We start from the raw sequence: 24,823 nt of genomic DNA on the forward strand, positions 1-24,823 counted from the left end.
CTTTGTCCCCTCTCCTATTTGCACTCGTTATGGAACCACTGGCCGAGGCCATCAGGGTAACGCCTGCTATACAGGGGCTGCTCATTGGTGATGTTCACCATAAAATAAGCTTGTTGTGCATGCTGATGATGTCCTGATATTCATCTCCAGTCCCGAGACTTCAATTACATCTCTTATTAATATTATTGAATTATTCAGCGGATTCTCAGGCTACAAGATTAACCTTACTAAGTCAGAGGCTATGCCACTTGGTAGCCTACACTCTGTACCTAACACTTCTCCCCCCTTCCCTTTTAAATGGTCTCCCTCAGGTTTCATGTATCTGGGTATATTTGTAACTCCTAAATTCCAGCTAATGTACAAAGCCAATTTTGTTCCCTTGTTTGATACAATAAGACAGGATCTGGAGCGCTGGAACTCTCTCCCGATTTCTTGGTTGGGTAGAATATCCCTCTTGAAAATGAACGTTTTACCTAGACTACTTTACCCAATCCAAATGATCCCAGTATTACTCTCCAATAAGGTAATAAAGGATGTAAATGGATGGCTAAGTTCCTTTATATGGAGTAAACGCAAGCCAAGACTTAAGATGGCAATATTGCAGCTGCCAAGTTCTATGGGCGGCTTGGACCTGCCTAATATCAGGTTCTATCAATGGTGTGAACACCTCTGTTATATTTCTGACTGGATCACAAATGATGACTCCTCTATTTGGTTAGACATTGAGACTTCTCTTTCAAAATACCCCTTACAGGATCTTTTATTTTTCAGAAGTTTCAAGTCTGTAGAAGATCACTGCAATAATCCCGTTACACTTAACACACTCAAAGTATGGAGGTCAGTTCAACGCTTCCTGGGAAGGTCCAAACTAACCTCTGCTCTTACCCCAATTCTTAACAACCCAGATTTCAGTCCAGGATTGCTGGATGCTGGCTTTAACTTATGGCTTAATAAGGGCATACGCAGGCTAAACGACTTATTTGCTGATAAGATTTTGTTGTCATTTGAGCAGATGGTCGAGAAATGTCGACTCCCAAAGCAGGACTTTTTCCGCTTCCTACAAGTAAGACATTATATTCTGGAGAGCACCACCTTAATTGGTAACCCTGATGTGTCTGTCATTGAAAGAATGCTTTTTTTCCCACAAAGGAAAATGTCTGTAAGTCTGTTTTATGATACTTTAAGGTCCTTTTCTGCTGTCAACACACAGAGGGTGAAACAAGTGTGGGAGAAATAATTGTCTGTTACTATTGACGAAGAGATGTGGGAGGACATTTGGAGATATGCAAAAACAATATCTATATGTAACCGTACTAGAGCAATCCAATTAAGAATAATACACAGATTGCATATATCCCCAAATCCGCAGACATGCTTTTAGCCCCACTTCCTCTTCCCCTCAGTGTCTTAAATGCAAAACTGATACAGGCACCCTAACACATTGTTTATGGTCATGTACCAAAATACAAAGATACTGGTCGGGTGTCCTGCAAGAAATTGAAAAGATCCTAGGGGTCGATCTAGAATTGGACCCAGTTTCTTTACTGTTAGGTGTCCCTAGTAGGCATGTTACTTCTGTCTGTAAAAGGAGGCTTTACAATATCCTTACCTTCGCAGCGAGGAAAAACATCCTTTTACAGTGGATTAGTGATAAGGTTCCTTCTATTAAAGATTGGCATAAGATACTATTTGAATGGGTGCCTCTGGAATATCTGACATGTACATTGCATTCTAAAACAGACCAGTTCTACAAAGTATGGGAACCTTATCTAAATGACCTAGAACCTGAGGTATCAGCTATTATGCTGCAAGGATTCTCTTAGAATGGCGGGGATCTATGTATTTCAGAACTACACTGTACGTTCCATGTGTGGAACCTAACCTCTTGGTTTAAACTGAGCTTTTTTGTTTAATTTCTGTTTGTAAGTTTGTTTAAAATGTATGTATTGAGAGACGCAATGATGGTGATGGGGTGAGAGAAGCACAGAGCGGGAAGAGGAAAATGGTGTACGTATGTATGGGTGTGCATATGTGTGTGTGTGCGTGCGTGTATGTATGCATATGTGTGTGTATATGCATGGGTATATGTATATGTGTGTATGTATGTATGTATATATGCACGTAGATATGGGTAAGTGGGGGCTGTTTTTCTTGTTCTGTGTTCTGCTTTGTCTCTGTTGTTGTATCTCTTAAAATGGGTGAAAATTGTGAAATTCCAATAAAAATACTGTTACAAAAAAAAACTGTACCTGATACACAACAAACACAACACACAATTGGTATAAACACGTCACACACACAACATATAGAGGTGTCTTTACTACGACTTCTTAACTACTAAATGACTGTCGCCCCGTAGCACTCACTTCTGTCATTTGAGAGACTAGTCAAGGACCATATCACCTCTACCTTATCTGTCACCCTAGACCCACACTGCCCTATCCCATCTGGACAACAGAAATGCCTATAATACCCCTCTCCTCTCCCCTCGCTCCCTTTCTCCCTCTCTCTCTCTCTCCCTCCCTCTCTCTCTCCTCTCCCTCTGTCTATGAAAAGAGGTGTACATACCAGAAAGCCTGGAGCCGGTTACATCAATAATGGATACACACTAGCAGCCACTTAATGTATGTGTGTTTATGTGTGCGTCTGTGTGTATGTGTATGTGTGTTTGTGTGTCTGTCTCACTCAGAGAGGATAGCCCAGTGTTCTTTTGTTAGTTAGTCATCGGTGTCCCGTGTTCCGTAGCGCTCGCACACTCAGCTCCACCCCTAAGTGAAGTTTAGGGATGATGTCATCGTGCCCCTGTAAAGAGTAGAGCCCCCAGAGCCACAGACAGAGGCTTCAACTCAATACGCTCGGAATGTGGAGACGCACAGTGACTCCAAAAATGACAGGTGTCTCAAGCTGTGTTTGTATTTGACCATTGTGACGTGCATCCATGCATACCCACTTCCTATGGGTTTAGACAAATATTTCTCTCCTCATCTCCTTTCCTTCATCCCAATAGACTAACATAGCTTCCTCTACTCATATCCTTTCCTTCATCCCAATAGACTAACATAGCTTCCTCTCCTCATATCCTTTCCTTCATCTCAATAGACTAACATAGCTTCCTGTCCTCATCTCCTTTCCTTCATCTCAATAGACTAACATAGCTTCCTGTCCTCATCTTCTTTCCTTCATCTCAATAGACTAACATAGCTTCCTGTCCTCATCTTCTTTCCTTCATCTCAATAGACTAACATAGCTTCCTGTCCTCATCTCCTTTCCTTCATCTCAATAGACTAACATAGCTTCCTGTCCTCATCTTCTTTCCTTCATCTCAATAGACTAACATAGCTTCCTGTCCTCATCTTCTTTCCTTCATCTCAATAGACTAACATAGCTTCCTCTCCTCATCTCCTTTCCTTCATCTCAATAGACTAACATAGCTTCCTCTCCTCATCTCCTTTCCTTTATCTCAATAGACTAACATAGCTTCCTCTCCTCATCTCCTTTCCTTCATCTCAATAGACTAGCATAGCTTCCTCTCCTCATCTCCTTTCCTTCATCTCAATAGACTAACCTAGCTTCCTCTCCTCATATCCTTTCCTTCATCTCAATAGACTAACATAGCTTCCTGTCCTCATCTTCTTTCCTTCATCTCAATAGCTTCCTGTCCTCATATCCTTCCCTTCATCTCAATAGACTAACATAGCTTCCTGTCCTCATCTCCTTTCCTTCATCTCAATAGACTAACATAGCTTCCTGTCCTCAACTTCTTTCCTTCATCTCAATAGACTAACATAGCTTCCTGTCCTCATATCCTTCCCTTCATCTCAATAGACTAACCTAGCTTCCTGTCCTCATCTCCTTTCCTTCATCTCAATAGACTAACATAGCTTCCTGTCCTCATCTCCTTTCCTTCATCTCAATAGACTAGCTTAGCTTCCTCTCCTCATCTCCTGAGGCTGTCTCAGTGAGAACAGTTGTGACTGAGACATGTTGTTCCATGTGTTCTGCTTCTACAATACAGCCTTATTGGTCTCTTTTGGACTCTGAGACAAACAGCTCAGACAGACAGGAAGTCCTGTACTGATGATGACTGAAGTCTAATGACGCTCATTACACTGTGCTGTGGACGACACACACACACACATGCGCACACACACTCGCACGCTCTCTTGCGCACGCACGCACGCACGCACGCACGCACGCACACACACACACACACACACACACACACACACACACACACACACACACACACACACACACACACACACACACACACACACACACACACACACACACACAGGCGATGAGTGAAGTCTAATAATGCTTATTACAGAGCGAAGTGGATGAACGGAAGTACATGTAATTTCCTGCTACACAGGAAGCAATGAAAGTTTCAGGATGTTCTTTGATCTAGCAGAGTGACTTGTCTTTCACTGAGACACGAGGACTGATAGATAGTGGGGGAGGGAGAGAGAAAGCGAGAGAGAGGGAATGAGAGAGAATGGGAGAGAGGGAAAGAGAAAGGGAGGTAGGGAGATAGCGAGGTGGAGTTTCTTGGGAAGAGAGTTGTCTGCCAGTACAGAGACTGAATGTTAGTAGTCTACAGTATATTCCACAGTCCAATTATTCACAGAATACAACATGCCATTCCAGTGTTTTTGTGAGTATTTGTCATACATTTTTTGAAGAGGACAGATTTAGTATTAAGCTTTCATATTGTATTTCCATTCATGTCACCTGCCAATGATAGCCCAGTGTCTTTCTCAAAGATGCGCGCACACACACACACACACACACACACACACACACACACACACACACACACACACACACACACACACACACACACACACACACACACACACACACACACACACACACACACACACACACACACACGCAGAGCTGAGGCAGAGGGCCAGACAAGGAAGCACACATGACTTACGGTAAAACACAAACTACAAGAGTTAACCCATTCCAGTTAGACGGAGAAAGAGTTAGAGAAGAGGAGAACTGCAGAATGAATGGAGGGATGGAGAGGTGAATAGCGAGGGAGAAGATGTGTAAAAGCGTGAACACAAGCTACTCACCAGGGATGAAGTATTGTTCCTTGGCTGTGATGGAAACAAGAGAGAAGCAATGATGTCAGTCAACACAGATATACATTCTCACATACACTACATGGGCAAAAGTATGTGGACATACGTCATATTAGTGATTTCGGGTATATTAGCCACACCCGTTACTGACAGGTGTATAACATCAAGCACACAGCCATGCAATCTCCATAGACAAACATGGGAAGTAGAATGGCCGTATTAAAAAGTTCAGTGACTTTCAACGTGGCACCGCCATAGGATGCCACCTTCCCAACAAGTCAGTTGGTATCCCTGAGTGCTATAGTATGTAGAGCATAAAAATCATCTGTCATCGGTTGTGACACTCACTACCAAGTTCCAAACTACCTCTGGAAGCAACAGTAGCACAAGAACTGTTCGTCGGGAGCTTCATGGAATGGGTTTCCATGACCAAGCAGTCGCACACAAGCCTAAGATCACAATGTGCAATGCCGCCATTGGACTCTTGAGCAGTGGAAACGCATTCTCTGGAGTGATGAATCTTGCTTCACCCTCTGGCAGTCCAACGGACAAGTCTGAGTTTGGAGAACGCTACCTGAGAACGCTAATGCTAACTGTAAAGTTTGGTGGTGGAGGAATAATGGTCTGGGGCTGTTTTCATGGTTTAGGCTCCTTAGTTTGATTGAAGGGAAATCTTAACACTACAGCATACAATGACATTTGAGACGATTCTGTGCTTCCAACTTTGTGTGCAACAGTTTGGAGAAGGCCCTTTCCTGTTTCAGCATGGCAATGCCACGAGAGAGAGAGAGAGAGAGAGAGAGAGAGAGAGAGAGAGAGAGAGAGAGAGAGAGAGAGTGAGAGAGAGAGAGAGAACATGATGATTCACCATGGCTAGGCAGATGACAATGCTAGATTGTAAACCAGCGAGAGTAGCGTGTGGAGAGAGGAGTGCCAGGCTGCCTATCCCGCTGCTCTAACACAGTATACTGGCAGAGAGACACACACAGCGAGGCAGAAACACTATACTGTACCCTATGGGTGCCAGAGACAGGAAGGGCCAAGGGGGTGGGAGGGTGGTGAGGAGTGAATATAGTAAAGGGTGGGAATGGGGAATGGGCAGGGGAAGTGAGGGGGATCAGGGAGGTGAGGAGTGAATATAGTAAAGGGTGGGAATGTGGAATGGGCAGGGGAAGTGAGGGGGATCAGGGAGGTGAGGAGTGAATATAGTAAAGGGTGGGAATGGGGAATGGGCAGGGGAAGGGAGGGGGATCAGGGAGATGGGGAGTGAATATAGTAAAGGGTGGGAATGGGGAATGGGCAGGGGAAGTGAGGGGGATCAGGGAGGTGAGGAGTGAATATAGTAAAGGGTGGGAATGGGGAATGGGCAGGGGAAGGGAGGGGGATCAGGGAGGTGAGGAGTGAATATAGTAAAGGGTGGGAATGGGGAATGGGCAGGGGAAGGGAGGGGATCAGGGAGGTGAGGAGTGAATATAGTAAAGGGTGGGAATGGGGAATGGGCAGGGAAGGGAGGGGGATCAGGGAGGTGAGGAGTGAATATAGTAAAGGGTGGGAATGGGCAGGGGAAGTGAGGGGATCAGGGAGGTGAGGAGTGAATATAGTAAAGGGTGGGAATGGGGAATGGGCAGGGGAAGTGAGGGGGATCAGGGAGATGGGGAGTGAATATAGTAAAGGGTGGGAATGGGGAATGGGCAGGGGAAGTGAGGGGGATCAGGGAGGTGAGGAGTGAATATAGTAAAGGGTGGGAATGGGCAGGGGAAGGAGGGGGATCAGGGAGGTGAGGAGTGAATATAGTAAAGGGTGGGAATGGGGAATGGGCAGGGGAAGTGAGGGGGATCAGGGAGATGGGGAGTGAATATAGTACAGGGTGGGAATGGGGAATGGGCAGGGGAAGGGAGGGGATCAGGGAGATGGGGAGTGAATATAGTAAAGGGTGGGAATGGGGAATGGGCAGGGAGGGGGATCAGGGAGATGAGGAGTGAATATAGTAAAGGGTGGGAATGGGGAATGGGCAGGGGGAAGGGAGGGGGATCAGGGAGATGGGGAGTGAATATAGTAAAGGGTGGGAATGGGGAATGGGCAGGGGGGAAGGAGGGGATCAGGGAGGTGAGGAGTGAATATAGTAAAGGGTGGGAATGGGGAATGGGCAGGGGAAGGGAGGGGGATCAGGGAGATGGGGAGTGAATATAGTAAAGGGTGGGAATGGGGAATGGGCAGGGGAAGGGAGGGGGATCAGGGAGGTGAGGAGTGAATATAGTAAAGGGTGGGAATGGGGAATGGGATCAGGGAGGGGGGAGGGAGGGTGGGAATGGGGATCAGGGAGGTGAGGAGTGAATATAGTAAAGGGTGGGAATGGGGAATGGGCAGGGGAAGTGAGGGGGATCAGGGAGGTGAGGAGTGAATATAGTAAAGGGTGGGAATGGGGAATGGGCAGGGGAAGGAGGGGGATCAGGAGGTGAGGAGTGAATATAGTAAAGGGTGGGAATGGGGAATGGGCAGGGGAAGGGAGGGGGATCAGGGAGATGGGGAGTGAATATAGTAAAGGGTGGGAATGGGGAATGGGCAGGGGAAGTGAGGGGATCAGGGAGGTGAGGAGTGAATATAGTAAAGGGTGGGAATGGGGAATGGGCAGGGGAAGGGAGGGGGATCAGGGAGGTGAGGAGTGAATATAGTAAAGGGTGGGAATGGGCAGGGGAAGGGAGGGGGATCAGGGAGGTGAGGAGTGAATATAGTAAAGGGTGGGAATGGGGAATGGGCAGGGGAAGTGAGGGGGATCAGGGAGATGGGGAGTGAATATAGTAAAGGGTGGGAATGGGGAATGGGCATGGGGGGGAAGTGAGGGGGATCAGGGGGGAGATGGGGAGTGAATATAGTAAAGGGTGGGAATGGGGAATGGGCAGGGGAAGTGAGGGGGATCAGGGAGGTGAGGAGTGAATATAGTAAAGGGTGGGGTGGGGAATGGGCAGGGAAGGGAGGGGGATCAGGGAGGTGAGGAGTGAATATAGTAAAGGGTGGGAATGGGGAATGGGCAGGGGAAGTGAGGGGGATCAGGAGATGGGGAGTGAATATAGTACAGGGTGGGAATGGGGAATGGGCAGGGGAAGGGAGGGGGATCAGGGAGATGGGGAGTGAATATAGTAAAGGGTGGGAATGGGGAATGGGCAGGGAGGGGGATCAGGGAGATGAGGAGTGAATATAGTAAAGGGTGGGAATGGGGAATGGGCATGGGGAAGGGAGGGGGATCAGGGAGATGGGGAGTGAATATAGTAAAGGGTGGGAATGGGGAATGGGCAGGGGAAGGGAGGGGGATCAGGGAGGTGAGGAGTGAATATAGTAAAGGGTGGGAATGGGGAATGGGCAGGGAAGGGAGGGGGATCAGGGAGATGGGGAGTGAATATAGTAAAGGGTGGGAATGGGGAATGGGCAGGGGAAGTGAGGGGGATCAGGGAGGTGAGGAGTGAATATAGTAAAGGGTGGGAATGGGGAATGGGCAGGGAAGGGAGGGGGATCAGGGAGGTGAGGAGTGAATATAGTAAAGGGTGGGAATGGGGAATGGGCAGGGGAAGGAGGGGGATCAGGGAGATGGGGAGTGAATATAGTAAAGGGTGGGAATGGGGAATGGGCAGGGGGGAAGTGAGGGGGATCAGGGAGGTGAGGAGTGAATATAGTAAAAGGGTGGGAATGGGCAGGGGAAGGGAGGGGGATCAGGGAGGTGAGGAGTGAATATAGTAAAGGGTGGGAATGGGGAATGGGCAGGGAAGTGAGGGGGATCAGGGAGATGGGGAGTGAATATAGTACAGGGTGGGAATGGGGAATGGGCAGGGGAAGGAGGGGATCAGGAGATGGGAGTGAATATAGTAAAGGGTGGGAATGGGGAATGGGCAGGGAGGGGGATCAGGGAGATGAGGAGTGAATATAGTAAAGGGTGGGAATGGGGAATGGGCAGGGGAAGGGAGGGGGATCAGGGAGATGGGGAGTGAATATAGTAAAGGGTGGGAATGGGGAATGGGCAGGGGAAGGAGGGGGATCAGGGAGGTGAGGAGTGAATATAGTAAAGGGTGGGAATGGGGAATGGGCAGGGGAAGGGAGGGGGATCAGGAGATGGGGAGTGAATATAGTAAAGGGTGGGAATGGGGAATGGGCAGGGAAGGAGGGGGATCAGGGAGAGGGGATCAGGAGGTGAGGAGTGAATATAGTAAAGGGTGGGAATGGGGAATGGGCAGGGGAAGGGAGGGGGATCAGGGAGGTGAGGAGTGAATATAGTAAAGGGTGGGAATGGGGAATGGGCAGGGGAAGGAGGGGATCAGGGAGATGGGGAGTGAATATAGTAAAGGGTGGGAATGTGGAATGGGCAGGGGAAGTGAGGGGGATCAGGAGGTGAGGAGTGAATATAGTAAAGGGTGGGAATGGGGAATGGGCAGGGGAAGGGAGGGGATCAGGAGGTGAGGAGTGAATATAGTAAAGGGTGGGAATGGGGAATGGGCAGGGGAAGGGAGGGGGATCAGGGAGATGGGGAGTGAATATAGTAAAGGGTGGGAATGGGGAATGGGCAGGGGAAGGGAGGGGGATCAGGGAGGTGAGGAGTGAATATAGTAAAGGGTGGGAATGGGGAATGGGCAGGGGAAGGGGGGGATCAGGGAGGTGAGGAGTGAATATAGTAAAGGGTGGGAATGGGGAATGGGCAGGGGAAGGGAGGGGGATCAGGGAGGTGAGGAGTGAATATAGTAAAGGGTGGGAATGGGGAATGGGCAGGGGAAGGGAGGGGGATCAGGGAGGTGAGGAGTGAATATAGTAAAGGGTGGGAATGGGGAATGGGCAGGGGAAGGGAGGGGGATCAGGGAGGTGAGGAGTGAATATAGTAAAGGGTGGGAATGGGGAATGGGCAGGGGAAGGAGGGGATCAGGGAGATGGGGAATGAATATAGTAAAGGGTGGGAATGGGGAATGGGCAGGGGAAGGAGGGGGATCAGGGAGATGGGGAGTGAATATAGTAAAGGGTGGGAATGGGGAATGGGCAGGGGAAGGGGGAGGGGGATCAGGAGGTGAGGAGTGAATATAGTAAAGGGTGGGAATGGGGAATGGGCAGGGGAAGAAGGGAGGGGATCAGGGAGGTGGGGAGTGAATATAGTAAAGGGTGGGAATGGGGAATGGGCATGGGGGGAAGGGAGGGGGATCAGGGAGGTGAGGAGTGAATATAGTAAAGGGTGGGAATGGGGAATGGGCAGGGGAAGGAGGGGGATCAGGAGGTGAGGAGTGAATATAGTAAAGGGTGGGAATGGGGAATGGGCACGGGGGAAGTGAGGGGGATCAGGGAGATGGGGAGTGAGTGAATATTGTAAAGGGTGGGAATGGGGAATGGGCAGGGGAAGGGAGGGGGATCAGGGAGGTGAGGAGTGAATATAGTAAAGGGTGGGAATGGGGAATGGGCAGGGGAAGGGAGGGGATCAGGGAGATGGGGAGTGAATATAGTAAAGGGTGGGAATGGGGAATGGGCAGGGGAAGGGAGGGGGATCAGGGAGATGGGGAGTGAATATAGTAAAGGGTGGGAATGTTGAATGGGCAGGGAAGGGAGGGGATCAGGGAGGTCAGGAGTGAATATAGTAAAGGGTGGGAATTGGGAATGGGCAGGGGAAGGGAGGGGGATCAGGGAGATGGGGAGTGAATATAGTAAAGGGTGGGAATGGGGAATGGGCAGGGGAAGTGAGGGGGATCAGGGAGGTGAGGAGTGAATATAGTAAAGGGTGGGAATGGGGAATGGGCAGTGGAAGGGAGGGGGATCAGGGAGATGGGGAGTGAATATAGTAAAGGGTGGGAATGGGGAATGGGCAGGGGAAGGGAGGGGATCAGGGAGGTGAGGAGTGAATATAGTAAAGGGTGGGAATGGGGAATGGGCAGGGGAAGGGAGGGGATCAGGGAGGTGAGGAGTGAATATAGTAAAGGGTGGGAATGGGGAATGGGCACGGGAAGTGAGGGGGATCAGGGAGATGGGGAGTGAATATTGTAAAGGGTGGGAATGGGGAATGGGCAGGGGAAGGGAGGGGGATCAGGGAGGTGAGGAGTGAATATAGTAAAGGGTGGGAATGGGGAATGGGCAGGGGAAGGGAGGGGGATCAGGGAGATGGGGAGTGAATATAGTAAAGGGTGGGAATGGGGAATGGGCAGGGGAAGGGAGGGGATCAGGGAGATGGGGAGTGAATATAGTAAAGGGTGGGAATGTTGAATGGGCAGGGGAAGGGAGGGGGATCAGGAGGTCAGGAGTGAATATAGTAAAGGGTGGGAATTGGGAATGGGCAGGGGAAGGGAGGGGGATCAGGGAGATGGGGAGTGAATATAGTAAAGGGTGGGAATGGGGAATGGGCAGGGGAATATGAGGGGATCAGGGAGATGAGGAGTGAATATAGTAAAGGGTGGGAATGGGGAATGGGCAGTGGAAGGGAGGGGGATCAGGGAGATGGGGAGTGAATATAGTAAAGGGTGGGAATGGGGAATGGGCAGGGGAAGGGAGGGGGATCAGGGAGGTGAGGAGTGAATATAGTAAAGGGTGGGAATGGGGAATGTGGAATGGGCAGGGGAAGTGAGGGGGATCAGGGAGGTGAGGAGTGAATATAGTAAAGGGTGGGAATGGGGAATGGGCAGGGGAAGTGAGGGGGATCAGGGAGGTGAGGGGGAGTGAATATAGTAAAGGGTGGGAATGGGGAATGGGCATGGGGAAGGGAGGGGGATCAGGAGATGGGGAGTGAATATAGTAAAGGGTGGGAATTGGGAATGGGCAGGGGAAGGAGGGGGATCAGGGAGGTGAGGAGTGAATATAGTAAAGGGTGGAATGGGGAATGGGCAGGGGAAGGAGGGGGATCAGGGAGATGGGGAGTGAATATAGTAAAGGGTGGGAATTGGGAATGGGCAGGGGAAGTGAGGGGATCAGGAGATGGGGAGTGAATATAGTAAAGGGTGGGAATGGGGAATGGGCAGGGGGAAGGGAGGGGATGGGAGATGGGGAGTGAATATAGTAAAGGGTGGGAATGGGGAATGGGCAGGGGAAGGGAGGGGATCAGGAGGTGAGGAGTGAATATAGTAAAGGGTGGGAATGGGGAATGGGCAGGGGAAGGAGGGGGATCAGGGAGATGGGAGTGAATATAGTAAAGGGTGGGAATGGGGAATGGGCAGGGGAAGTGAGGGGGATCAGGGAGATGGGGAGTGAATATAGTAAAGGGTGGGAATGGGGAATGGGCAGGGGAAGGAGGGGGATCAGGGAGATGGGGAGTGAATATAGTAAAGGGTGGGAATGGGGAATGGGCAGGGGAAGGGAGGGGGATCAGGGAGATGGGGAGTGAATATAGTAAAGGGTGGGAATGTTGAATGGGCAGGGGAAGGGGAGGGGATCAGGGAGGTCAGGAGTGAATATAGTAAAGGGTGGGAATGGGGAATGGGCAGTGGAAGGAGGGGGATCAGGGAGATGGGGAGTGAATATAGTAAAGGGTGGGAATGGGGAATGGGCAGGGAAGGAGGGGATCAGGGAGGTGAGGAGTGAATATAGTAAAGGGTGGGAATGGGGAATGTGGAATGGGCAGGGGAAGTGAGGGGATCAGGGAGGTGAGGAGTGAATATAGTAAAGGGTGGGAATGGGGAATGGGCAGGGGAAGTGAGGGGGATCAGGGAGGTGAGGAGTGAATATAGTAAAGGGTGGGAATGGGGAATGGGCATGGGGAAGGGAGGGGGATCAGGGAGATGGGGAGTGAATATAGTAAAGGGTGGGAATGGGAATGGGCAGGGAAGTGAGGGGGATCAGGGAGGTGAGGAGTGAATATAGTAAAGTGTGGGAATGGGGAATGGGCAGGGGAAGGGAGGGGATCAGGGAGGTGAGGAGTGAATATAGTAAAGGGTGGGAATGGGGAATGGGCAGGGGAAGGAGGGAGGGATCAGGGAGATGGGGAGTGAATATAGTAAAGGGGGTGGGAATTGGGAATGGGCATGGGGGGAAGTGAGGGGGATCAGGGAGATGGGGAGTGAATATAGTAAAGGGTGGGAATGGGGAATGGGCAGGGGAAGGGAGGGGATCAGGAGATGGGGAGTGAATATAGTAAAGGGTGGGAATGGGGAATGGGCAGGGGAAGGGAGGGGGATCAGGGAGGTGAGGAGTGAATATAGTAAAGGGTGGGAATGGGGAATGGGCAGGGGAAGGGAGGGGATCAGGGAGATGGGGAGTGAATATAGTAAAGGGTGGGAATGGGGAATGGGCAGGGGAAGTGAGGGGGATCAGGGAGATGGGGAGTGAATATAGTAAAGGGTGGGAATGGGGAATGGGCAGGGGAAGGGAGGGGATCAGGGAGATGGGGAGTGAATATAGTAAAGGGTGGGAATGGGGAATGGGCAGGGGAAGGGAGGGGATCAGGGAGATGGGGAGTGAATATAGTAAAGGGTGGGAATGTTGAATGGGCAGGGGAAGGGAGGGGGATCAGGGAGGTCAGGAGTGAATATAGTAAAGGGTGGGAATGGGGAATGGGCAGGGGAAGGGAGGGGGATCAGGGAGATGGGGAGTGAATATAGTAAAGGGTGGGAATGTTGAATGGGCAGGGGAAGGAGGGGGATCAGGGAGGTCAGGAGTGAATATAGTAAAGGGTGGGAATGGGGAATGGGCAGGGGAAGGGAGGGGATCAGGGAGATGGGGAGTGAATATAGTAAAGGGTGGGAATGGGGAATGGGCAGGGAAGTGAGGGGGATCAGGGAGGTGAGGAGTGAATATAGTAAAGGGTGGGAATGGGGAATGGGCAGTGGAAGGGAGGGGGATCAGGGAGATGGGGAGTGAATATAGTAAAGGGTGGGAATGGGGAATGGGCAGGGGAAGGGAGGGGATCAGGAAGGTGAGGAGTGAATATAGTAAAGGGTGGGAATGGGGAATGGGGAATGGGCAGGGGAAGTGAGGGGGATCAGGGAGGTGAGGAGTGAATATAGTAAAGGGTGGGAATGGGGAATGGGCAGGGGAAGTGAGGGGGATCAGGAGGTGAGGAGTGAATATAGTAAAGGGTGGGAATGGGGAATGGGCAGGGGAAGGGAGGGGGATCAGGGAGATGGGGAGTGAATATAGTAAAAATGGGGGGTGGGAATTGGGAATGGGCAGGGAAGGGAGGGGATCAGGGAGATGGGGAGTGAATATAGTAAAGGGTGGGAATGGGGAATGGGCAGGGAAGTGAGGGGGATCAGGGAGGTGAGGAGTGAATATAGTAAAGGGTGGGAATGAGGAATGGGCAGGGAAGTGAGGGGGATCAGGGAGGTGAGGAGTGAATATAGTAAAGGGTGGGAATGGGGAATGGGCAGGGGAAGTGAGGGGGATCAGGAGGTGAGGAGTGAATATAGTAAAGGGTGGGAATGGGGAATGGGCAGGGGGTGAGGGGGATCAGGGAGGTGAGGAGTGAATATAGTAAAGGGTGGGAATGGGGAATGGGCAGGGGAAGGGAGGGGGATCAGGAGATGGGGAGTGAATATAGTAAAGGGTGGGAATTGGAATGGGCAGGGGAAGTGAGGGGGATCAGGGAGGTGAGGAGTGAATATAGTAAAGGGTGGGAATGGGGAATGGGCAGGGGAAGGGAGGGGGATCAGGGAGGTGAGGAGTGAATATAGTAAAGGGTGGGAATGGGGAATGGGCAGGGGAAGGGAGGGGGATCAGGGAGATGGGGAGTGAATATAGTAAAGGGTGGGAATGGGGAATGGGCAGGGGAAGGGAGGGGGATCAGGGAGATGGGGAGTGAATATAGTAAAGGGTGGGAATGTTGAATGGGCAGGGGAAGGGAGGGGGATCAGGGAGGTCAGGAGTGAATATAGTAAAGGGTGGGAATGGGAATGGGCAGGGGAAGGGATGGGGATCAGGGAGATGGGGAGTGAATATAGTAAAGGGTGGGAATGGGGAATGGGCAGGGGAAGTGAGGGGATCAGGAGGTGAGGAGTGAATATAGTAAAGGGTGGGAATGGGGAATGGGCAGTGGAAGGGAGGGGGATCAGGGAGATGGGGAATGAATATAGTAAAGGGTGGGAATGGGGAATGGGCAGGGAAGGGAGGGGGATCAGGGAGGTGAGGAGTGAATATAGTAAAGGGTGGGAATGGGGAATGGGCAGGGGAAGTGAGGGGGATCAGGGAGGTGAGGAGTGAATATAGTAAAGGGTGGGAATGGGGAATGGGCAGGGGAAGGGAGGGGGATCAGGGAGATGGGGAGTGAATATAGTAAAGGGTGGGAATGGGGAATGGGCAGGGGAAGTGAGGGAGATCAGGAGGTGAGGAGTGAATATAGTAAAGGGTGGGAATGGGGAATGGGCAGTGGAAGGGAGGGGGATCAGGGAGATGGGGAGTGAATATAGTAAAGGGTGGGAATGGGGAATGGGCAGGGTAAGGGAGGGGATCAGGAAGGTGAGGAGTGAATATAGTAAAGGGTGGGAATGGGGAATGGGGGGCAGGGGAAGTGAGGGGGATCAGGGAGGTGAGGAGTGAATATAGTAAAGGGTGGGAATGGGGAATGGGCAGGGAAGTGAGGGGGATCAGGAGGTGAGGAGTGAATATAGTAAAGGGTGGGAATGGGGAATGGGCAGGGGAAGGGAGGGGGATCAGGAGATGGGGAGTGAATATAGTAAAGGGAAAGGGTGGGAATTGGGAATGGGCAGGGGAAGGGAGGGGATCAGGGAGATGGGGAGTGAATATAGTAAAGGGTGGGAATGGGGAATGGGCAGGGAAGTGAGGGGGATCAGGGAGGTGAGGAGTGAATATAGTAAAGGGTGGGAATGAGGAATGGGGAATGGGCAGGGGAAGTGAGGGGGATCAGGGAGGTGAGGAGTGAATATAGTAAAGGGTGGGAATGGGGAATGGGCAGGGGAAGTGAGGGGGATCAGGGAGGTGAGGAGTGAATATAGTAAAGGGTGGGAATGGGGAATGGGCAGGGAAGGGAGGGGGATAAGGAGATGGGAGGAGATGGGGGAGGGGGGATAGTAAAGGAAAGGGTGGGAATGGGAATGGGCAGGGGAAGGGAGGGGGATCAGGAGATGGGAGTGAATATAGTAAAGGGTGGGAATGGGGAATGGGCAGGGGAAGGAGGGGGATCAGGGAGGTGAGGAGTGAATATAGTAAAGGGTGGGAATGAGGAATGGGCAGGGGAAGGAGGGGGATCAGGGAGGTGAGGAGTGAATATAGTAAAGGGTGGGAATGGGGAATGGGCAGGGGAAGGGAGGGGGATCAGGGAGATGGGGAGTGAATATAGTAAAGGGTGGGAATGGGGAATGGGCAGGGGAAGTGAGGGGATCAGGGGGAGGGAGTGAATATAGTAAAGGGTGGGAATGGGGAATGGGCAGGGGAAGGGAGGGGGATCAGGGAGATGGGGAGTGAATATAGTAAAGGGTGGGAATGGGAATGGGCAGGGGAAGTGAGGGGGATCAGGGAGGTGAGGAGTGAATATAGTAAAGGGTGGGAATGGGGAATGGGCAGGGGAAGGGAGGGGGATCAGGGAGGTGAGGAGTGAATATAGTAAAGGGTGGGAATGGGGAATGGGCAGTGGAAGGGAGGGGGATCAGGAGATGGGGAGTGAATATAGTAAAGGGTGGGAATGGGGAATGGGCAGGGGAAGGGAGGGGATCAGGGAGATGGGGGTGAATATAGTAAAGGAAAGGGTGGGAATGGGAATGGGCAGGGGAAGGGAGGGGGATCAGGGAGATGGGAGTGAATATAGTAAAGGGTGGGAATGGGGAATGGGCAGGGGAAGTGAGGGGGATCAGGGAGGTGAGGAGTGAATATAGTAAAGGGTGGGAATGAGGAATGGGGAATGGGCAGGGGAAGGGGGGGATCAGGGAGGTGGGAGTGAATATAGTAAAGGGTGGGAATGGGGAATGGGCAGGGGAAGTGAGGGGGATCAGGGAGGTGAGGAGTGAATATAGTAAAGGGTGAGAATGGGGAATGGGCAGGGAAGGAGGGGATCAGGGAGATGGGGAGTGAATATAGTAAAGGGTGGGAATGGGGAATGGGCAGGGGAAGGGATGGGGGGATCAGGGAGGTGAGGAGTGAATATAGTAAAGGGTGGGAATGGGGAATGGGCAGGGGAAGTGAGGGGGATCAGGGAGATGGGGAGTGAATATAGTAAAGGGTGGGAATGGGGAATGGGCAGGGGAAGGGAGGGGATCAGGAGGTGGGGATTGAATATAGTAAAAAGGGTGGGAATGGGGAATGGGCAGGGGAAGGAGGGGGATCAGGGAGATGGGGAGTGAATATAGTAAAGGGTGGGAATGGGGAATGGGCAGGGGAAGGGAGGGGGATCAGGGAGGTGAGGAGTGAATATAGTAAAGGGTGGGAATGGGGAATGGGCAGGGGAAGGGAGGGGGATCAGGGAGGTGAGGAGTGAATATAGTAAAGGGTGGGAATGGGGAATGGGCAGGGGAAGTGAGGGGGATCAGGGAGATGGGGAGTGAATATAGTAAAGGGTGGGAATGGGGAATGGGCAGGGGAAGGGAGGGGGATCAGGGAGATGGGGAGTGAATATAGTAAAGGGTAAAGGGGGAATGGGGAATGGGCAGGGGAAGGAGGGGATCAGGGAGATGGGGAGTGAATATAGTAAAGGCTGGGAATGGGGAATGGGCAGGGGAAGGGGGGGATCAGGGAGATGGGGAGTGAATATAGTAAAGGGTGGGGAATGGGAATGGGCATGGGGGGAATGGGGAGGGGGATCAGGGAGGTGAGGAGTGAATATAGTAAAGGGTGGGAATGGGGAATGGGCAGGGGAAGGAGGGGGATCAGGGAGATGAGGAGTGAATATAGTAAAGGGTGGGAATGGGGAATGGGCAGGGAAGGGAGGGGATCAGGGAGATGGGGAGTGAATATAGTAAAGGGTGGGAATGGGGAATGGGCAGGGAAGTGAGGGGGATCAGGGAGGTGAGGAGTGAATATAGTAAAGGGTGGGAATGGGGAATGGGGAATGGGCAGGGAAGGGAGGGGGATCAGGGAGATGGGGAGTGAATATAGTAAAGGGTGGGAATGGGGAATGGGCAGGGGAAGTGAGGGGGATCAGGGAGGTGAGGAGTGAATATAGTAAAGGGTGGGAATGGGGAATGGGAATGGGCAGGGGAAGGGAGGGGATCAGGGAGGTGAGGAGTGAATATAGTAAAGGGTGGGAATGGGGAATGGGCAGGGGAAGTGAGGGGGATCAGGGAGGTGAGGAGTGAATATAGTAAAGGGTGGGAATGGGGAATGGGGAATGGGAGGTGGGGGGGAAGGGAGGGGGATCAGGGAGGTGAGGGAGTGAATATAGTAAAGGGTGGGAATGGGGAATGGGCAGGGGAAGTGAGGGGGATCAGGGAGGTGAGGAGTGAATATAGTAAAGGGTGGGAATGGGGAATGGGCAGGGGAAGGGAGGGGGATCAGGGAGATGGGGAGTGAATATAGTAAAGGGTGGGAATGGGGAATGGGCAGGGGAAGGGAGGGGGATCAGGAGGTGAGGAGTGAATATAGTAAAGGGTGGGAATGGGGAATGGGCAGGGAAGTGAGGGGATCAGGGAGATGGGGAGTGAATATAGTAAAGGGTGGGAATGGGGAATGGGCAGGGGAAGGGAGGGGATCAGGGAGGTGGGGATTGAATATAGTAAAGGGAATGGGGAATGGGGAATGGATGGGGGGGAAGGGAGGGGATCAGGAGATCAGGAGGGGAGTGAATATAGTAAAGGCGGGAATGGGGAATGGGCAGGGGAAGTGAGGGGGATCAGGGAGGTGGGAGTGGGGAGTGGGAATATAGGAAAGGGGTGGGAATGGGGAATGGGCAGGGGAAGGGAGGGGGATCAGGGGAGATGGGGAGTGAATATAGTAAAGGGTGGGAATGGGGAATGGGCAGGGAAGGGAGGGGATCAGGAGATGAGGAGTGAATATAGTAAAGGGTGGGAATGGGGAATGGGCAGGGGAAGGGAGGGGGATCAGGGAGGTGAGGAGTGAATATAGTAAAGGGTGGGAATGGGGAATGGGCAGGGGAAGGGAGGGGGGATCAGGGAGATGGGGAGTGAATATAGTAAAGGGTGGGAATGGGGAATGGGCAGGGGAAGGAAGGGGGGATCAGGGGGAGATGGGGAGTGAATATAGTAAAGGGTGGGAATGGGGAATGGGCAGGGGAAGGGAGGGGATCAGGGAGATGGGGAGTGAATATAGTAAAGGCTGGGAATGGGGAATGGGCAGGGAAGGGAGGGGGATCAGGGAGATGGGGAGTGAATATAGTAAAGGGTGGGAATGGGGAATGGGCAGGGAAGGGAGGGGGGATCAGGGAGGCAGGGGAAGGAGGGGGAGGAGTGAATATAGTAAAGGGTGGGAATGGGAATGGGCAGGGGAAGGGAGGGGGATCAGGGAGATGAGGAGTGAATATAGTAAAGGGTGGGAATGGGGAATGGGCAGGGGAAGGGAGGGGGATCAGGGAGATGGGGAGTGAATATAGTAAAGGGTGGGAATGTGGAATGGGCAGGGGAAGTGAGGGGGATCAGGGAGGTGAGGAGTGAATATAGTAAAGGGTGGGAATGGGGAATGGGCAGGGGAAGGAGGGGGATCAGGGAGGTGAGGAGTGAATATAGTAAAGGGTGGGAATGGGGAATGGGCAGGGGAAGGGAGGGGGATCAGGGAGGTGAGGAGTGAATATAGTAAAGGGTGGGAATGGGGAATGGGCAGGGGAAGGGAGGGGGGATCAGGGAGATGGGAGTGAATATAGTAAAGGGTGGGAATGGGGAATGGGCAGGGGAAGGGAGGGGGATCAGGGAGGTGAGGAGTGAATATAGTAAAGGGTGGGAATGGGGAATGGGCAGGGGAAGGGTGGGATGGGGATCAGGGAGGTGAAGAGTGAATATAGTAAAGGGTGGGAATGGGCATGGGGAAGGGAGGGGGATCAGGAGGTGAGGAGTGAATATAGTAAAGGGTGGGAATGGGGAATGGGCAGGGGAAGGGAGGGGGATCAGGGAGGTGAGGAGTGAATATAGTAAAGGGTGGGAATGGGGAATGGGCAGGGAAGGGAGGGGGATCAGGAGGTCAGGGAGGAATATAGTAAAGGGTGGGAATGGGGAATGGGCAGGGGAAGGGAGGGGGATCAGGGAGATGGGGAGTGAATATAGTAAAGGGTGGGAATGGGGAATGGGCAGGGGAAGGGAGGGGATCAGGGAGGTGAGGAGTGAATATAGTAAAGGGTGGGAATGGGGAATGGGAATGGGGAATGGGGAATGGGCAGGGGATCAGGGAGGTGAGGAGTGAATATAGTAAAGGGTGGGAATGGGGAATGGGCAGGGGAAGGAGGGGGATCAGGGAGATGGGGAGTGAATATAGTAAAGGGTGGGAATGGTCAGGGAAGTGAGGGGGATCAGGGAGGTGAGGAGTGAATATAGTAAAGGGTGGGAATGTTGAATGGGCAGGGGAAGGGAGGGGATCAGGGAGATGGGGAGTGAATATAGTAAAGGGTGGGAATGGGGAATGGGCAGGGAAGTGAGGGGGATCAGGGAGGTGAGGAGTGAATATAGTAAAGGGTGGGAATGGGGAATGGGCAGGGGAAGGAGGGGGATCAGGGAGATGGGGAGTGAATATAGTAAAAAGGGTGGGAATGGGGAATGGGCAGGGGAAGGGAGGGGGATCAGGGAGGTGAGGAGTGAATATAGTAAAGGGTGGGAATGGGGAATGGGAATGGGAAGGGAGGGGGATCAGGGAGGTGAGGAGTGAATATAGTAAAGGGTGGGAATGGGGAATGGGCAGGGGAAGTGGTGGGGGGATCAGGGAGGTGAGGAGTGAATATAGTAAAGGGTGGGAATGGGAATGGGGAATGGGCAGGGGAAGGGAGGGGGATCAGGGAGGTGAGGAGTGAATATAGTAAAGGGTGGGAATGGGGAATGGGCAGGGGAAGGAGGGGGATCAGGGAGATGGGGAGTGAATATAGTAAAGGGTGGAATGGGGAATGGGGAATGGGCAGGGGAAGGGAGGGGGATCAGGAGGTGAGGAGTGAATATAGTAAAGGGTGGGAATGGGGAATGGGCATGGGGGGAAGGAGGGGGATCAGGAGATGGGGAGTGAATATAGTAAAGGGTGGGAATGGGGAATGGGGAATGGGCAGGGAAGGAGGGGATCAGGGAGATGGGGAGTGAATATAGTAAAGGGTGGGAATGGGGAATGGGCAGGGGAAGGAGGGGATCAGGGAGATGGGGAGTGAATATAGTAAAGGGTGGGAATGGGGAATGGGGAATGGGCAGGGGAAGGGAGGGGGATCAGGGAGGATCAGGAGAGGAGTGAATATAGTAAAGGGTGGGAATGGGGAATGGGCAGGGGAAGGAGGGGGATCAGGGAGATGGGGAGTGAATATAGTAAAGGGTGGGAATGGGGAATGGGCAGGGGAAGTGAGGGGGATCAGGGAGGTGAGGAGTGAATATAGTAAAGGGTGGGAATGGGGAATGGGCAGGGAAGTGAGGGGGATCAGGGAGGTGAGGAGTGAATATAGTAAAGGGTGGGAATGGGGAATGGGCAGGGAAGGAGGGGGATCAGGGAGTGAGGAGTGAATATAGTAAAGGGTGGGAATGGGGAATGGGCAGGGGAAGGGAGGGGGATCAGGGAGGTGAGGAGTGAATATAGTAAAGGGTGGGAATGGGGAATGGGCAGGGGAAGGGAGGGGGATCAGGGAGGTGAGGAGTGAATATAGTAAAGGGTGGGAATGGGGAATGGGAGGGGAAGGGATGGGGATCAGGGAGATGGGAGTGAATATAGTAAAGGGTGGGAATGGGGAATGGGCAGGGGAAGGAGGGGGGGGATCAGGGAGATGGGGAGTGAATATAGTAAAGGGTGGGAATGGGGAATGGGGAATGGGCAGGGGAAGGGAGGGGGATCAGGGAGGTGAGGAGTGAATATAGTAAAGGGTGGGGTGGGAATGGGAATGGGCAGGGGAAGTGTAAAGGGGGGGATCAGGGAGGTGAGGAGTGAATATAGTAAAGGGTGGGAATGGGGAATGGGCAGGGGAAGGAGGGGGATCAGGAGGTGAGGAGTGAATATAGTAAAGGGGTGGAATGGGGAATGGGCAGGGAAGGGAGGGGATCAGGGAGATGGGAGTGAATATAGTAAAGGGTGGGAATGGGGAATGGGCAGGGAAGGGAGGGGGATCAGGGAGGTGAGGAGTGAATATAGTAAAGGGTGGGAATGGGGAATGGGCAGGGGAAGGGAGGGGGATCAGGGAGGTGAGGAGTGAATATAGTAAAGGGTGGGAATGGGGAATGGGCAGGGGAAGGGAGGGGATCAGGGAGATGGGAGTGAATATAGTAAAGGGTGGGAATGGGGAATGGGCAGGGAAGGGAGGGGGATCAGGGAGGTGAGGAGTGAATATAGTAAAGGGTGGGAATGGGGAATGGGCAGGGGAAGGAGGGGGATCAGGGAGGTGAGGAGTGAATATAGTAAAGGGTGGGAATGGGAATGGGGAATGGGCAGGGGAAGGAGGGGGATAAAGGGTGGGAAGGCAGGGGAGGAGGGGATGAATATAGTAAAGGGTGGGAATGGGGAATGGGCAGGGAAGGAGGGGATCAGGGAGATGGGGAGTGAATATAGTAAAGGGTGGGAATGGGGAATGGGCAGGGGAAGGGATGGGGGGGATCAGGGAGGTGAGGGGAGTGAATATAGTAAAGGGTGGGAATGGGGAATGGGCAGGGGAAGGAGGGGATCAGGGAGATGGGGAGTGAATATAGTAAAGGGTGGGAATGGGGAATGGGCAGGGGAAGGAGGGGGATCAGGGAGGTGAGGAGTGAATATAGTAAAGGGTGGGAATGGGGAATGGGCAGGGGAAGGAGGGGGGATCAGGGAGGTGATGGGGAGTGAATATAGTAAAGGGTGGGAATGGGGAATGGGCAGGGGAAGGAGGGGGATCAGGGAGGTGAGGAGTGAATATAGTAAAGGGTGGGAATGGGGAATGGGCAGGGGAAGGGAGGGGGATCAGGAGATGGGGAGTGAATATAGTAAAGGGTGGGAATGGGGAATGGGCAGGGGAAGGGAGGGGGATCAGGGAGGTGAGGAGTGAATATAGTAAAGGGTGGGAATGGGGAATGGGCAGGGGAAGGGAGGGGGATCAGGGAGGGGGAGTGAATATAGTAAAGGGTGGGAATGGGGAATGGGCAGGGGAAGGGAGGGGGATCAGGGAGATGGGGAGTGAATATAGTAAAGGGTGGGAATGGGGAGGGAATGGGGAATGGGCAGGGGAAGGGAGGGGGATCAGGGAGGTGAGGAGTGAATATAGTAAAGGGTGGGAATGGGGAATGGGCAGGGGAAGGGAGGGGGATCAGGGAGGTGGGAGTGAATATAGTAAAGGGTGGGAATGGGGAATGGGGGAATGGGCAGGGAAGGGAGGGGGATCGGGAGGTGAGGAGTGAATATAGTAAAGGGTGGGAATGGGAATGGGCAGGGGAAGGAGGGGATCAGGGAGATGGGGAGTGAATATAGTAAAGGGTGGGAATGGGGAATGGGCAGGGGAAGGGAGGGGGATCAGGGAGGTCAGGGAGAGGAGTGAATATAGTAAAGGGTGGGAATGGGGAATGGGGAATGGGCAGGGGAAGGGAGGGGGATCAGGGAGATGGGGAGTGAATATAGTAAAGGGTGGGAATGGGAATGGGGAATGGGCAGGGGAAGGGAGGGGATCAGGGAGATGGGGAGTGAATATAGTAAAGGGTGGGAATGGGGAATGGGCAGGGGAAGGGAGGGGGATCAGGGAGATGGGAGTGAATATAGTAAAGGGTGGGAATGGGGAATGGGGAATGGGCAGGGAAGGAGGGGGATCAGGAGGTGAGGAGTGAATATAGTAAAGGGTGGGAATGGGGAATGGGCAGGGGGAAGGAGGGGGATCAGGGAGATGGGGGGAGTGAATATAGTAAAGGGTGGGAATGGGAATGGGGGGAATGGGATCAGGGAGGTGAGGAGTGAATATAGTAAAGGGGGATCAGGAGGGGGATGAGGAGTGAATATAGTAAAGGGTGGGAATGGGGAATGGGCAGGGGAAGGAGGGGGATCAGGGAGGTGAGGAGTGAATATAGTAAAGGGTGGGAATGGGGAATGGGCAGGGGAAGGAGGGGGATCAGGGAGGTGGGGAGTGAATATAGTAAAGGGTGGGAATGGGGAATGGGCATGGGGGGAAGGGAGGGGGATCAGGAGGTGGGGAGTGAATATAGTAAAGGGTGGGAATGGGGAATGGGCAGGGGAAGGAGGGGATCAGGGAGGTGAGGAGTGAATATAGTAAAGGGTGGAATGGGGAATGGGCAGGGGAAGGGAGGGGGATCAGGGAGTGAGGAGTGAATATAGTAAAAGGGTGGGAATGGGGAATGGGCAGGGGAAGGGAGGGGATCAGGGAGATGGGGAGTGAATATAGTAAAGGGTGGGAATGGGGAATGGGGAATGGGCAGGGGAAGGAGGGGGATCAGGGAGGTGAGGAGTGAATATAGTAAAGGGTGGGAATGGGGAATGGGCAGGGGAAGGAGGGGATCAGGAGGTGAGGAGTGAATATAGTAAAGGGTGGGAATGGGGAATGGGCAGGGGAAGGGAGGGGGATCAGGGAGGTGAGGAGTGAATATAGTAAAGGGTGGGAATGGGGAATGGGCAGGGGAAGGGAGGGGGATCAGGGAGGTGAGGAGTGAATATAGTAAAGGGTGGAATGGGGAATGGGCAGGGGAAGGAGGGGATCAGGGAGATGGGGAGTGAATATAGTAAAGGGTGGGAATGGGGAATGGGGGGAATTAGGG

General features: G+C 52.7%; 1 protein-coding gene across 1 annotated transcript in view; it reads right to left on the reverse strand.

Annotated features, from left to right (window-relative positions):
• The window catches only part of LOC115118421 (slit homolog 1 protein-like), a 330,419-nt gene that overhangs the window by 42,168 nt on the left and 263,428 nt on the right, over nt 1-24,823 (reverse strand). The window contains exon 15 of the mRNA XM_065002621.1: nt 5,088-5,111. Coding sequence (XP_064858693.1) covers nt 5,088-5,111 — 24 coding nt within the window. The remainder of the gene's footprint in view (nt 1-5,087; nt 5,112-24,823) is intronic.

This window comes from Oncorhynchus nerka, linkage group LG16 (assembly GCF_034236695.1).
Source record: "Oncorhynchus nerka isolate Pitt River linkage group LG16, Oner_Uvic_2.0, whole genome shotgun sequence".
NCBI lineage: Eukaryota > Metazoa > Chordata > Actinopteri > Salmoniformes > Salmonidae > Oncorhynchus > Oncorhynchus nerka.